Source organism: Panthera tigris, chromosome B1, assembly GCF_018350195.1.
Source record: "Panthera tigris isolate Pti1 chromosome B1, P.tigris_Pti1_mat1.1, whole genome shotgun sequence".
Lineage (NCBI taxonomy): Eukaryota > Metazoa > Chordata > Mammalia > Carnivora > Felidae > Panthera > Panthera tigris.
In genome coordinates this window covers 104,793,937-104,808,270 of record NC_056663.1, presented here as the reverse complement: position 1 = coordinate 104,808,270, position 14,334 = coordinate 104,793,937, and the positions used below count along the sequence as shown (strand labels likewise).

Here is a 14,334-nt window from a genome sequence, read left to right as displayed (position 1 = left end):
AATGGGAAAAAATATTTGCAAAGTATATATCTAATAAGGAGTAAATATTCAAAGCATATAAAGAATTCATACAACTCAATAGAAAACAAAAACAAATTAAATTAAATAAAGATGGGAAAAGGACCTGAATAGGCATTTTTCCAAAGGAGATACATGAAAGGCTAATGGGTACATGAAAATATGCCAACATCAATAGTTATTAGGGAAATGCAAATCAAAGCCACAATGAGATTATCACCTCATGCCTGTCAGTATGGCCATTATCAAAAGAATAAGCGATAGAGAATGCTGGCATAGATGTTGAGAAAAGGAAACCTTGTGAACTGTTGGTGGGACTGTAAATTTGTACAACTATTATGGAAAACAGTATGAAGAATCCTCAAAAAATTAAAAACAGAACGGCCATATGATCTAGCAATTCCACTTCTAGGAATATATGAAAAAGTAATGAAACTAACTTGAAAAGTTATCTGTACCCTCATGTGCATAGCAGCATTATTTACAATAGCCAAGGTATGGAAACAACCTAAGTGTACATTGATGGACTAATGGATAATAAGTTGTAATACACACAAACACTGGAATATCATTCAGCCACAAAAAGGGGGAAATCCTACTATTTGTGACAATGTGGATAGATGTTGAAGGGATTATGCTAAGTGAAACAAGTCAGACAAAGACAAATACTGTATAATCTCACTTCTATGTGGAATCTAAAAACAAAAACAAACTCATAGAAAAAAAAAATCAGATTTGTAGTTACCAGAGTACCAGAGGCAGGGAGTAGGCGTAAAGAGACCTGGAGACAGGTGGCCAAAATTACAAACTTCCAGTTATAAAACAAAGAAGTATTAAGCATGTAATGTACAACACAATGACTACAGGTAACACTGCTGTATAAGAAAAAATTGTTAAGAGAGTACATCCTCAGTTTTTCATCATAAGAAAAGTTTTTTTCCATTCAATTCTTTTCCTTTTTATTTTCTTTATAATGTATCTGGAAGAGAAGATGAATGTTAGCTGAACTTATTGTGGTAATCATTTCACAATATATGTAAGTCAATACTCCTCAAACTTACATAATAATGTATACAAATTATTTCTCAATAAAGCTGGAAAAAAAAGAAATATATATATAAAGAGTTCCTGCCTGATGACCATTACTCCCTGTTAATCATGGGATCATTAACTAGGGGGATTAAGGAGAGTGGAGATTAAGTAGAAGACCTCAAGAGAAGGATGAAAGATTGAAATAGCTGCTGAAGGCAACTGAAGATAATGAATTAAAAGAATATCCAGTAGTATGAATGATTCATTGATGGGGCGCCTGGGTGGTTCAGTCGGTTAAGTGTCCAACTCTTGGTTTTGGCTCAGGTCATGATCTCAGGGTTTCATGAGTTCGAGCCCTGCATCATGCTCTGTGCATGCCCCTGTCTGCTCTCTCTCTCACCCTCTCTCTCTCTCTCAAAAATAAATACTTAAAATATGTAAGAAAGGAAGGAAGGAAGGAAGGAAGGAAGGAAGGAAGGAAGGAAGGAAGGAAAGAAGGAAGGAAGGAAGATTCATTGAAATTGAGGACCATGTGCTTATGTGACATTAAAAGCTCCCATTATGTGGTTTTTCTCTAGTGTGCTGAGCACTCCATATGTGGAATGAAGAAATTGATAGACATGAATGAAAAACTGATATAAAGTCTTAGATTTGTAGAACACTGAAAGCAAAAAGATGATTTGGGAATCTGAAGGTGATAGTGGGAGAGAAGGTCGAATTGTTAACCACAGAATCTTGATGGCTAGAGGAAGTGATCAGATGGATGTTGACAGAGAAAAAATGAAAGAATTAAGATACTAGAGGTATAGATAAGGTTGACAAACTGCTGGAAGGAAGCTATAAATGAGAAATAATGTTCCTCCAAAATAATAATAATATATCAATAATAACAACAATAAATAGCTATAATTTATTAAGCAATCACTGTGTATCAAGCAATGCTTTAAATGTTTTGTTTTAAGGGGCAGCTGGGTGGCTCAGTCGGTTAAGCATCCAATTTCCGCTCAGGTCATGATCTCGCAGTGCGTGAATTCCAGCACCGGGTTGGGTTCTGTGCTGACAGCTCAGAGCCTGGAGATTGCTTTGGATTCTGTGTCTCTCTGCCCCTCCCCTGCTCTCTCTATCTCTCTTTCTCTCAATCTCTCTGAAAAATAAATGTTAAAAATAAATAAAATAAATGTTTTATTTTATTACACTTAATTATCACAACACTGTAAGGCAGTTACTATTTTATACCCTTTTTCCCCTCCTTTTAGATAAGTAAGTTAAAGTATTAAGAGTTTAAATGACTTACTAGAATCAAAAAGCCAGTAGGTGGCCAAACCCACTTTCTTAACCACTGTTCAGGCCAAAGTCAAAGACCTAAGAGTTTATTTACAAAGGAAGTTTCACAGGAAACAGAAGCAAGAGGGTGGTAGAATAAGTGAAGACTTGAGGCAGAGTTCAGGGAGAGGACTATAGAGCAAATGCAGATGAAGTTAGAAGAGACAAGCATAAATCATTGATAAGGCCAACAATATGAATGGTGCTAAGGAATCACTAGAATGAACAGCACTTAAAAAATAACTAACCCCAGATTTTCCAATTTTACAACTAAGATGACTGGTACCAACTCAAGGTGCATACATTGGCAGTTCAGAGAATAAGGCTGAAAGAGCCCCCTGTCAGCTCCAAGGAACTTAACAATCTAGATACAAAACAACAACAACAACAACAACAACAACAACAAAAAACACAAGTATTTTGTTTTTTAACATAATACAAGCCAGAGTAAGAAAAGGTCAGAAAGACTACACGGCAATGCTCTGGAGCTCAAATTTTTATAAGCTTGAATTTGCCTAAAGAGATCTGAAAAGGTCGATGTAAGAGGCTACATATACAGAACTGAGCTAGGTAGAAAAGTGAGGTTGTATATTCTAGACAGAAGAAACTGTATAAACCAAGCCAGGGAGGGTGGAGTGTCCAGGGAAACACTGGGAAGCAGTAAGCAAGGCAAGCTGACTGGTGCTCTGGGAACAGAGTGAGGACACAAGACAAGATTGAAAAGGTAACCTGGGACCGTGTTGTCACTGAGGATGACATCCTGAATTTTATTTAATGCAGAAGGCAGTGAGGAACTATGTGAGGATTCCAACTGGGAAATTATAGAATAGGAGGTTTAGGCCCAGAGCATGAATAGAATAGCTTTCTAATCAGGATTTTTTTTTACTTATTTTCCAGAAAGAGATGTGCTTACATAATGGAGTGTAATCTTGACAGTGGTGGGACTCATATAGTTTTCATGATAATGAAAATGAAACTTCCAGAGTTTGATCACTACTTTATAAAACTAACCTGTTTTCCTTATTTTTTCCCCTAAAGAAGTTAATTACAGTATGCTTGTCCTCTGCCACAGAACCTTTTAAATGCTATGAAATAAAATAAAATGAATATGAAAGACAGCCTTTTAAGTAGGGAAGTTAAAAGGCAATATGCATCTGAGAGGTACATATGGAAATGGAGAAGAATTTTGCTCAGGTTAAAAAACAATAATAATAAAATAAACACAGGATTGAAGGGGAATTAGGAACCAATTACACATGTCTATGTGGACCAGATCTTTTTTTTTTTTTTTTTTTTTTAGCAATTTTCTGTGCATCCCCACACATATGTCAACATTACAGAAACCATCAAGAGGCCAAGGACACTTAACAATTGTTCTTTGTGCTAGGGATAGTTATGTGTCTAGGATGTTGAAACATATTTATGGACTTAACAGGACATGTTTGTGTTTAAAATGTATTCAAAAGGACCACTACAGAAAAGCCAATCGCTTTTGGTGAATGGACTCTTTCCTACGGGAATAAACAATGGGACTGGCCAGTTTTCCTCAAATTATATTTCAACAATACCTGCATCAAGACAACTAGGGATGATTCTCTAAAATGCAGGTAGCAGGACACCCTCCAGACCTAGCAAATCAGAATCACTGAGTGTAAGTTCTGGTGATCTGAACTTTGATAAACTTCCTGAGTAATCTGTTACATATGTTCAGGCTTTTGAACCTTTGGTCACCTGGAAGGACAGCAAAACAAAACAAAACAAAACTGGTTGACTTAAGAAGAGAAGTGGGAAGACTTTTTTCACTGTAAATTCCTTTGTGCCTTTTGAATTCTTAATTTTTCACAAACAACACTTAACAAGAATGAGCATGATATTTATATTTACGCACCCAGAACCAGGCAGAGCATCTGGTAGTAGGATAAGAAAAATGTGGATTTAGTCATAAATGGCATAGTTTATAATAAATATTATAAGTAACACATTTTTTACACCCCTATTTCCTCTCCTCTCCCCCTGACCTTCTCAAAAGAAACATTACTGCATTGCCAACTGCCTTTGCACCGGGACCAATGTTTTGCTCCTTATTCGTCTTGGTAGTGATTCATGTATCTCCAATACCTGGCTGGAACTTACTAGATTCACATGGCTGAGGCTGTAAAGTGTAGATAAAGCCTCCCCCATTTTTCTCTTAGCCACGCTTTTACAAATGATATCTGTTTTCTCTCTCATAAATACCAGTGTATATGATATTTGGCATTTACCTTTTGCCTTTTACAGAAAAATCATCATAGTAAGTATGTTGTTATAGATGTCTGTGTCTCTCAGGCTAGAAAGAGTTGTTTTCATCTGTTAGATAAATTTTGTACCTTTGGCAGAGTTTCCAATAAGTTGAGTTTTAAGCAGCTAATTAGTCTTTTTGGTAACAACTAATTACTTATAATATGCATGTAGCAAAAACTGTTGTAGAAATGTAATTGTAACTTCTTTGACATTTTATTTCTTATTGTATCTTGCATGTATAATAAAGATAACTTATTGTGATACATTTATCCTTTTTAAAAAGGCAAACAAATCAAGCCTTAGTTCTGAAGCACTCTTAAAGTTATAAAGGCATCCTCTTTAGGGAAAGACTAATGTCTATTTTCCCTGAACTGGTAACCCTTTCAAGCTTCGTGTCTTTCTATTCCATGCAGAAACAGTTGCCAAGAAATAAAGTGACATTATAGTTGTCTTTGGTCAGAACAGGAATAAGAAAGAAATACTGTCTGGATAGCAAGCTAATTATTTTACCAAAACAGTGTCACTATATGTCCATTCTCACTAGCCCTGTTGTTTGTTGTGCATACCTTCCTAAGTAAAAATTAATAAAGACAACTTGGAGAGGTTACATGTGCAGCAAGAGATATAGAATATTCCATGTATAGAGAGAGCATTGTAATTCACATACACACCAAAAAAAGCAAAGTTTAAAAATAAATTATTTTATGTCCTGACCAATTATGTTCCCTTTATGGCCTTCTATTTCTTAGAAGAACAAAACAAACCCCAGGCTTGAGTCCAAAGTCTAAATGAGTCGTGAGGTAACACACATTACAAAACCATCACTTTGAAACAGTCGTTTTGCTTATGGTGCACTTTGCATTATGGTAAAGTAGATATACAAAAATAGAATTGAAAACCTGAGGAAGGTTGCATGACTGGTGGCTAAGTGGCTTTTTTTTTTTTACAGGATTAAGTTCAACACCTTATAAGTATTACCTTAATTCTTGCCAACTTTCAGGAAAAGCAATGTCATTAACTAGTTCATAACTCATTCTGAAATGCCTCTGTTTTTACCAGAAAGAGTAGCATTTTTTTTCTGGGACACCTGGGTGTTCAGTTGGTTGAGTGTCTGACTTCAGCTCAGGTCATGGTCTCATGGTTGGTGGGTTCAAGTCCCACGTCGGGCTCTGTGCTGACAGTTCAGAGTCTGGAGCCTGCTTCAGATTCTGTGTCTCCCTCATTCTCTGCCCCTCCCCCACACATGTTCTCTCCCCCCCCCCCCCCCGCCCTCTCTCTCTCTCAAAAATAAACAAACATTAAAAAAAAAGAGAGAGAAAGAGTAGCATTTTTTTTACCTTCTATACTCATATAGGTAAAAACAATGACACTCTGCTTTAAATGTCACAGAATAAAATGTTTTCTGGGTTGTAAAGTAAATTCAAATGGAGGTCGAATGTATTGGTACCACAAATTCACACATCTCCATATTTCCCATTTTATGCCCACTGCAAATGTTATTCAAGTGAAATATAGACACATAGATACATTGACAAATCTCTCATAAATAAAGCAAAAATTTGAACTAGTGGCTGAGTTAATATATATATGTATATTATATGGTATTAAAATTTTTCCTGTAATAGACAACTTGAAGTATCATTTTGCTATTGTTGTTGAGCTATACTGAAAAGTGTAGTTTTTAATATGAATGATGAGAGACTGCCTCTAACAAACATTAGAAAAGAACTTACACATGTAAGCATGATTTTCTTAAGTCTCTCAACAACTGACTTTTGATACATTTTGGAGAAAAGGAAGGGAAACAAAAGTCATAGAATTGAAGCTACTATAAAAATAACCAGAAGGTTAAATTTTAAAAGTCTCATTTTTCAGAAATACCCAAAATGGTAATAAAAGTCTTACTTATTAATTTCATGACTACATCAGTCTGCTGGTAGCTATTTAAAGTTACCCTCAAAGTATTTTGTTTGTGAAAGTTCTAAGATTTAATATATGTTCAGGCAGAGTGAATAGAAATACAATTAAATATCCTTGATCACAGTTGAAGCTTTTCATATGAAAGCCAGCAGGACTTATTCTATAGAATAAAGGATATCACTGTTTCCTCTTATTCATAGTTGTAAGTAATTAGATTTTTTTCTAATTCATTGTATCCAGTTTTAATATAACCATTCCCTCATCTCTGCTACTTTACCTCAATAAATTTTCTTGAATATTTCTTTCAGTCTCTAATGAATGAACCCATTATATTCATTATTATGATGATTATAATAACTATTATTACTATTCATTCACATGACATTATATATTTTAGGAAAGTACTATTATCACATGAATTATTTTTATGATCTTTTTTATAGCAGCATAAATGAGACAATGGTTTCTTTGCCATTGAAAATCTCATGCAGAATTATTTCCGTTTGTCAACACTTCACCAACAAAAACTATTTGTATTCACTTGAAGCAGTGGCTTTTAAAAAGCCCATTCTGCATTCCAGACCAATTTAATCAAACCTACAGAATTTACATTTATTATAAAGAAAATACTGTGATTTTGTTTTTGATGCATGGATTCAATCTAGGTCAGCTGCTTCCATAGGAAAAGTTGATTTTATCTAGCCAAACATTGAAAATTTGTCTTACAGGAGGTATTTGATGCTGGAAATAGTACACTCACTGAATATGGAAAAGGGTTTGACAGTGTTATTGATGGAAAATAGTTAATACTTATTTTAGTAAAAATTTAGTCCCTAGTCCTCTGGAATTATGGCCTTTAATAAATACAAATCAGAGGATATTCACTTAATGCTAATATTGGTGATACATTGATTATTTATATTCTTTAATTTGAAGTACTACATTAAAAGCCAAATTAAGTAGACTCAAATTATAAAATCCCAACCTCCAGAGATTCTGCTGCCACAAAGTATGAATAGGTCGCATAACATGAAGCCATTATGTGTGAGCATCTAGGACATTATTCAGCATCCAACTAATTGCACCAACATGGATATATGGCAGTTGGACTTGTTTTTTATTATGAAATATGTTAAAACCTCAGAAAAAAATGGTCACGTCTTACTAATAACACATCTTCTAATATGCATTAATATAATGAGAGTATCTGGGATATGTCCACAGTTCCAAAACATGTCATGAATTTAAACCCTGTGCAAAGACCACTTAAAAACTAGCATTGCTATGATTGCACTTCCCCCTAGGGTTGAAATAACTTGTGTTTACACTGAAGTTCATTTGCCTTTTTCAGATCAGCATTTTCATGACACATCTGTCCAATTATGGGAATGACCGGCTGGGACTATATACCTTTGTTAATCTGGCCAACTTCATGCAGACCTGGACGAACCTGCGACTTCAGACTCTGCCTCCAGCGCAGCTGGCTCACAAGTATTTTGAGCTCTTTCCTGATCAAAAAGACCCTCTCTGGCAGGTAATATTTGTTCAATAATTAGTATAATTAAGTAATTCCATAAACAAATTTTATATAATCCTATCTGAAAAGGGAAGGCATCTGGGGTGGGGAGGGGGCTACATTTTTGAAATGTTGGTAGATTTGAGAAACTATTTCCTCCTGAATTGCAGTTTTGTATTATTGCTTCGTAGTGGGCCAAATTCTCTGTTCCTATGCCCATTAGAAATTATGAAATTCTACAAGCTCAGTGGGGGGTTCAATGGAGTCATGTTTTCAGTCAAGAGCAGGGGATCAATTTGCAGACTGCAATAGGCTGAAAAGAGTAGAAGAATGGTAAGTAGGTTGTATGCTAAGCAAGTAGCCAGCTAGTCCTCCTAGAGCACATCTTATATCTCTAATGACTAAATAACATCAGAGGGATAGGGGAGAAGAGTTCAGAACTGACGTCTGCTTTCTGAACCACGGGGTACACCAGCAGCTGGAGAATATGGGCAGCCTTCAAAAGTATTAGTTGGGAATTACTTTGGATATGGGAAAAGTGTTGGGTGGCAAAATTACTGAGCTTTTTAAGAAAAAATATCACACACACATGGCATATGCAAACTGTTCTAGGCATAACCCAGATTTCAAAGCATACATGTTCATGTGTCCCAGAATTGCAGAAACATAATTTGAAGTTAAACTGCCTACTCCGTACTCTGGGGAAAGTAATAATCATGGCAAATAATTATTTGGTGCTTATTATGTGTCACATTGGGTTCTTTACATGTTAACTCATTTAATCCTTAAACTACCCTGTGTGGTAGGTATAGTTATGATCCCATTTTATAGATGAAGAAACCGAGGCAGGCAAATGCTAAGACACCATTACAAGGCCACTGTGTGACAGAGTGGGAATCAGTTCCAGGCCATCCAGCTCCAGAGGCTGTGCTCTTCAGTACTGTTCTAAATGAGAGTTACTGAGCTACTAGAGAGTTGCTAATAGAGCTGATGGCACAGTGATAACAATCATCAGAAGGAGAAGGTTGCAGCAAGATCTGAACTACATACTCAATGCATTCAGCTTTGAACATGAGCTAATTACCACCTGAACACGAACAGGTAACTCCAAGAAGAGACATAACTACACATTTCAGTATGTGAAAGTCAGTGGTTGTGGAATTATCACTATATAGTACTTTGCAGTTACTATAATGCACATCTTTCTTCCTTAACCACTGCATAATATCACCAAATGTTAGCCACTGGAAAGACATGCAATTTTCCTGCTGATTTAACACCTTACTTTTAAACTGAAATCATTATTATTTTAGGTGACAGGTTTGAAACAACTTTTTTTAACAGCAGCCAAAAAGAATTAGTCATACCATCTGTTGCTTATTGTAAATAAGCAGAAAGTTCCTTTAACTGCACACATATGTAGTATTAATTGAATAGAAGTGCTGTCCTGATTGCCTATATCTGAAGTAGTATTAAAGGGAACTTTTAAGTCTTCACATAATGAGCACTTCGCAGTGGAAATTATGGATGTTCTAGATACATCTTGCATGGTGGGTTTGGTTTATGTACTATACACCAAAAGCAGATCCCTAAGATAGTATTTCACCTTCATTTTACCCTTTTGCTGAAATTTAGTGCTTTTTAGAATCATACTCTGCAAAGTTATAGTAATATATATCTGAAAGGAATCTGCTGTCTCTTTAAATAGTATCATTATGGCCAGATCTGTATCTCTTTGAAGCACAGCAAAACAGCTCAAAGTTATTTAGAATAAAAATCTTACACATTGTATTTCAATTACTTATGGAATGCTTAGAGTGTATCTTCTTTTAGGTTAGCAGGAAGCACAGTCCCTGCCCCACACTACATTGGAGCTCACTATTTTAAAACACACACATGTACACACACATACACACACACACACACGCACACACACACACACACACACACACACACACAATTAAGATGTAGAACGGCCAAAAGCAGAAAAAATACTAAATCTCAGTGCTATGAGGCTGTCTCCCCTCCCCCCAACCCCTCAGTAGACACTCAACTTCAGGATGGAAGGGTTGGATGGAAAGGGTTCAGGATGGAAAGGGTTACTTGAAAGCTTCCATGATGCCACTTCAAAGCTTTCATTTAAAAGAAGTCGCATAGCTTTGCTTCCTGGAATATCTTTTCAAGGACAGAAGTTGAAAAACTCTAGCATAGTGGCCACTTATCAAAAAATACATCTCTGTATTCTTCTCCCATTTAGAATCCTTGTGATGACAAACGCCACAGAGACATTTGGTCTAAAGAAAAAACCTGTGATCGTTTACCAAAATTCTTGGTAATAGGACCCCAGAAAACTGGTGAGAGCTTTTTGTTATGATTAACCAAACAGTATAAAATTCCTGATGACTAGACAGTGAGTTCTTGTCATAAACAGTTTTCAAAATTCCTATATATACTGATGGATGAATAACACATTGGTTCTCTGACATAATGTTTGTTTAGCTTGATAATGTATTTAAATGCTTGTCAAGGAATTTTTTAAAGTGAAAAAGATGAAAATAAATGTCACACTGTTTGAATATCCAGCAATTTGGTAGCAAATATTCCTTTTTTGCCAAAGACCTTAATTTAAAAATGTTAACGTTTTTAAATGTTTAACATGTTTAAAAAGTGACTGACAGGATTTCATCAAAAGTCGAGATAAACACATATAAGTATCGATAACTCTTTATAATAAATCCCTTCCAGAAAAACAGCCTCTTCCTGCCATCTTCCTGATATAGTTTATCTCTAAACTATTTCTTGCAGAGATGACTGTTTTCTAAAAATCTAAAGGATGTTTGACAAGCAGAATTCCAGACATAAACAAAACTTTGTGCTAACAAAGGCATTTACTCATACCCAGGAGAAATCTTAAATTGGCATGCAATTTTTGTGCCTTTTCTTAAATTGGCATGCAATTTTTTCTCCCCATAAACTTCTTGTTTCTTTAAGAATCAGTATTAAAATGAAACCCAGTGGAAGCTTTAAAATGCCAAATATCCATGCTCTTTCCTGCATGATAAATTATTTGGGGCTCTCGGATTCTGGCTTCACAGAAAACAGCCATTTCAACCATATCCCCTTCTAAGGGGAATACCTTCCGTCTCCTCATTTCTCTAAAAATAACTGGAGAAAATTTTATGTAATGTACACAGAGAGGTTAGCCTATTCATTTTCTCTTAGTCCCATTTGCCAATATCAATCTGAAAACAATAATGAATATAATAAATACTTTTCTTGTCCTTGTTTATTTCATTTGGCCTTATGTATTTTAAAGTCAAGAGGCAGCTAGAAAAATATCTAAAGTAAAGTCTTTTCAGCGAACTCCCACTGTCATTACTGATCATGTCTCTCTGAAGCGTGGCATATCGAGTTCACTCCAGAAAGCCCTGCAGGAAGGGCTGCCTCTTGTTTCATGCTAGATGTGCAGACATTTAAAAATCATGGTCAGATGGAAGAATCAGTACTTGCCATCTTAAACTCAGTTGTGTTTCCAAATGTTTATGTTACAATTATATATGACATTTACCTTTGGAAGAAAATTTTTTATCTCCTTTTTATGGAAACTAATTTTTTTCCCAGTTCTGTAGTGGTATAATTTACATGCAATAAAAGTCACCAATTTTAAATGAAAATTCTGATGAATTTTGACAATTGTACACAGTTGTGTAACCACCACAACATTCTGTCTCAAAAACAAAACCAAAAAAACCCCACTTTGTCTCTCCACCCATGTGCCTTTGCAGTCAATGCCCCTCCCCCATCCTCAGTCACAGGAAACTACTTTCTGGTACCATAGTTTTGCTTTTCTAGAATTTCATATAAACGGAAGAGTAAAATGTGCAGTCTTGTGCATTTGACTTCTTTCGCTTAAGATAATGCTTTTGAGATTCATCCATGTTACTATGTATATCAATATTTTGTGAAGTTGATGTTTTAAAAGGATAAACATATCTTCTCATCAGTTACATAAAAATTAAATAGCTTCATTTTAACTTTAGTATCATCAGAAGCATTTTTCTGAATAATTTTGCATAGATGTATATTCTTATGCATATTCAAATATTTTTAGTGTTGAAACTGACAAAAAATAAAACTGAAGCTTTATGGATGGTTATTTGAATGTGTGTGTCTGTGATTAGGTGGTTGTTTTACATACATACACACATTAAACACATTCAAACACACACACATAGGACAGGTTATTCAGACCCAAGAATAAGTGTAGGTAAAGACAGAGTTCAGAAACCGCAATCTAACAATTTTCTGACCACTGATAAATTATATGATACCTTTTACTGACTATGCAAACAATTACATGTCTATTTTTTCAGTTTGTCTTATTATTGCTGGTCATGCTATTAAAAGCAAACAATATGATTGAATACAATTCTTTAAAATAAAATTCAGAAAAGAATGCTTTCAGTTGATCTAAGAAAGGAACTAATTCTCTTTTCTTTTTTCACATTATAATGGTCATACTTCCTATCCTCACAAAGACTTTTTTTTTCAATTTTTAAATGCATTATTGAATTTTTATCTCATAAAAGCTGTTATTTTAAAAAATACTTTACTAATATTGAGATATGAAGCTATTTAGGTACTTTTATACAGATTGTCTTACTTGACCCTCATAAAACCCTGATAGCTAAGTATTTTCCCCCCACTACACAGATAAAGAAAACTAAGTCTCAGCTTAGATATTTTTGTTCACATTCACACAACTGATAAGTGTTAGAAATAGAATCCTGATCCTAGAATTTACCTGACTCTAAACACCATGTTCAAGAAAGCTTTACTCTACTACGGATTTCAAGTAATGGAACATTTTTCCCCCAAATAAGTTTTAGATTTTGTTACACATTTCTTTTAAGTTGTGATTTTCAAAGTGTACTGAATCAGAACCTCTGGGATAGGGTTCGATTCTCTGTGTTTTAACAAGACCTCCAGGTTAGTCTAAGGCATGCTAAAGTGTGAGAACCACTGTTTTAGGTCAAGCTTGTGAAGAGCATTTTTATTTTGTATATCATAGATTACTATGTTTCATTCCTCACAGGTACCCATGGGTATAGATAAAATGTTCATAGTTTGGCTAAGATATAATCTAGAAACACTGCCTCTTTCAATTCATTGTTTTAGACAATTTTGCTATTGACAGAGTTATTTTAACAAATTTTCTGTTGTGTTGATATACTAGATTTAAGTACAATATTAAATAGAGCTTGTCAGAGAGATAAGAAAATTCAAAATTTAATACAGATGGCAACATGACATTATTACTAAGCAAAATCAGAAAGTAATTTCTCCAAGTGAGAGAAATGTTATAAGGCCATGTCTGAAGACCACTGCTAGCTATTATTGACCTAGAGTATAATTCACAGGTCCCGCTCCATCAGATTGTATAATGATATAAACCACATTAGAACAGAGAAGTGGAAACTAGAGCCTTAAGAAGACCGAAATATTTTAATAGTATGATTTTATAAACACAATTACAATTACAGCAAGCATGTGGTTAAATTTTAGGCAAACTGAACTCAGATTGTCTTTTTCTTGTAGCAACCTAATCTGTACCCTTTAGCTCATAATTTAGGCTCTAAAACACTAATTTTACAGTCTATGACATTGCTCATTTTGGAAAAAAAATCATACTCTTGATCCCCAATAGTCACAGATCCATATGGGCACTTGTGATATGCCATTCTCTTTCCAAATTGCAAATTTTATGTTATATCACTAAGAAAGGACACAATTTTTTTCCAAAAACCTATTTTTGATATCACATTTTTAAGTAAGCATATTCAAATTTAAACAAACGTGTTGAAAGTTTAAATTGTGTCTCAAATTTAATCAGCTTTCATAGGCCTTAGGAAGAACTTATAGGAGAACTCAGCTACATGATTTTAGTGATGTAATATCTTCTATTAAATAATGATGTCTTTCATTCATATAATGCCTTATTAATACCAAAATATCTTCAGGTTCAACATATCTTTTCATCCCCAGAGAAAGTCTATGAAATAAGCAAGGCAGGTGACTTCCCACCAAAAAAGCCAAGCTAAAAGCCAAGTCACAGACCAAATCAGTGACTGAGATGAGGTCAAAAACCAGTTCTCCTAGTCCCTGCAACAAGCCTTTTCTCACATCACACTTAACTCCATTTTTCCAACATGCCTCTTTTAAAATGCTGATTACCTATTCAGTTT

General features: G+C 34.8%; 1 protein-coding gene across 1 annotated transcript in view; it reads left to right on the top strand.

The window, feature by feature from the left end:
* The window catches only part of LOC102964925 (bifunctional heparan sulfate N-deacetylase/N-sulfotransferase 3), a 185,597-nt gene that overhangs the window by 146,382 nt on the left and 24,881 nt on the right, over positions 1–14,334 (top strand). Inside the window, 2 exon segments of the mRNA XM_007087621.3 lie at positions 7,925–8,107; positions 10,347–10,443. Of these exon segments, the coding sequence (XP_007087683.3) occupies positions 7,925–8,107; positions 10,347–10,443 (280 nt within the window).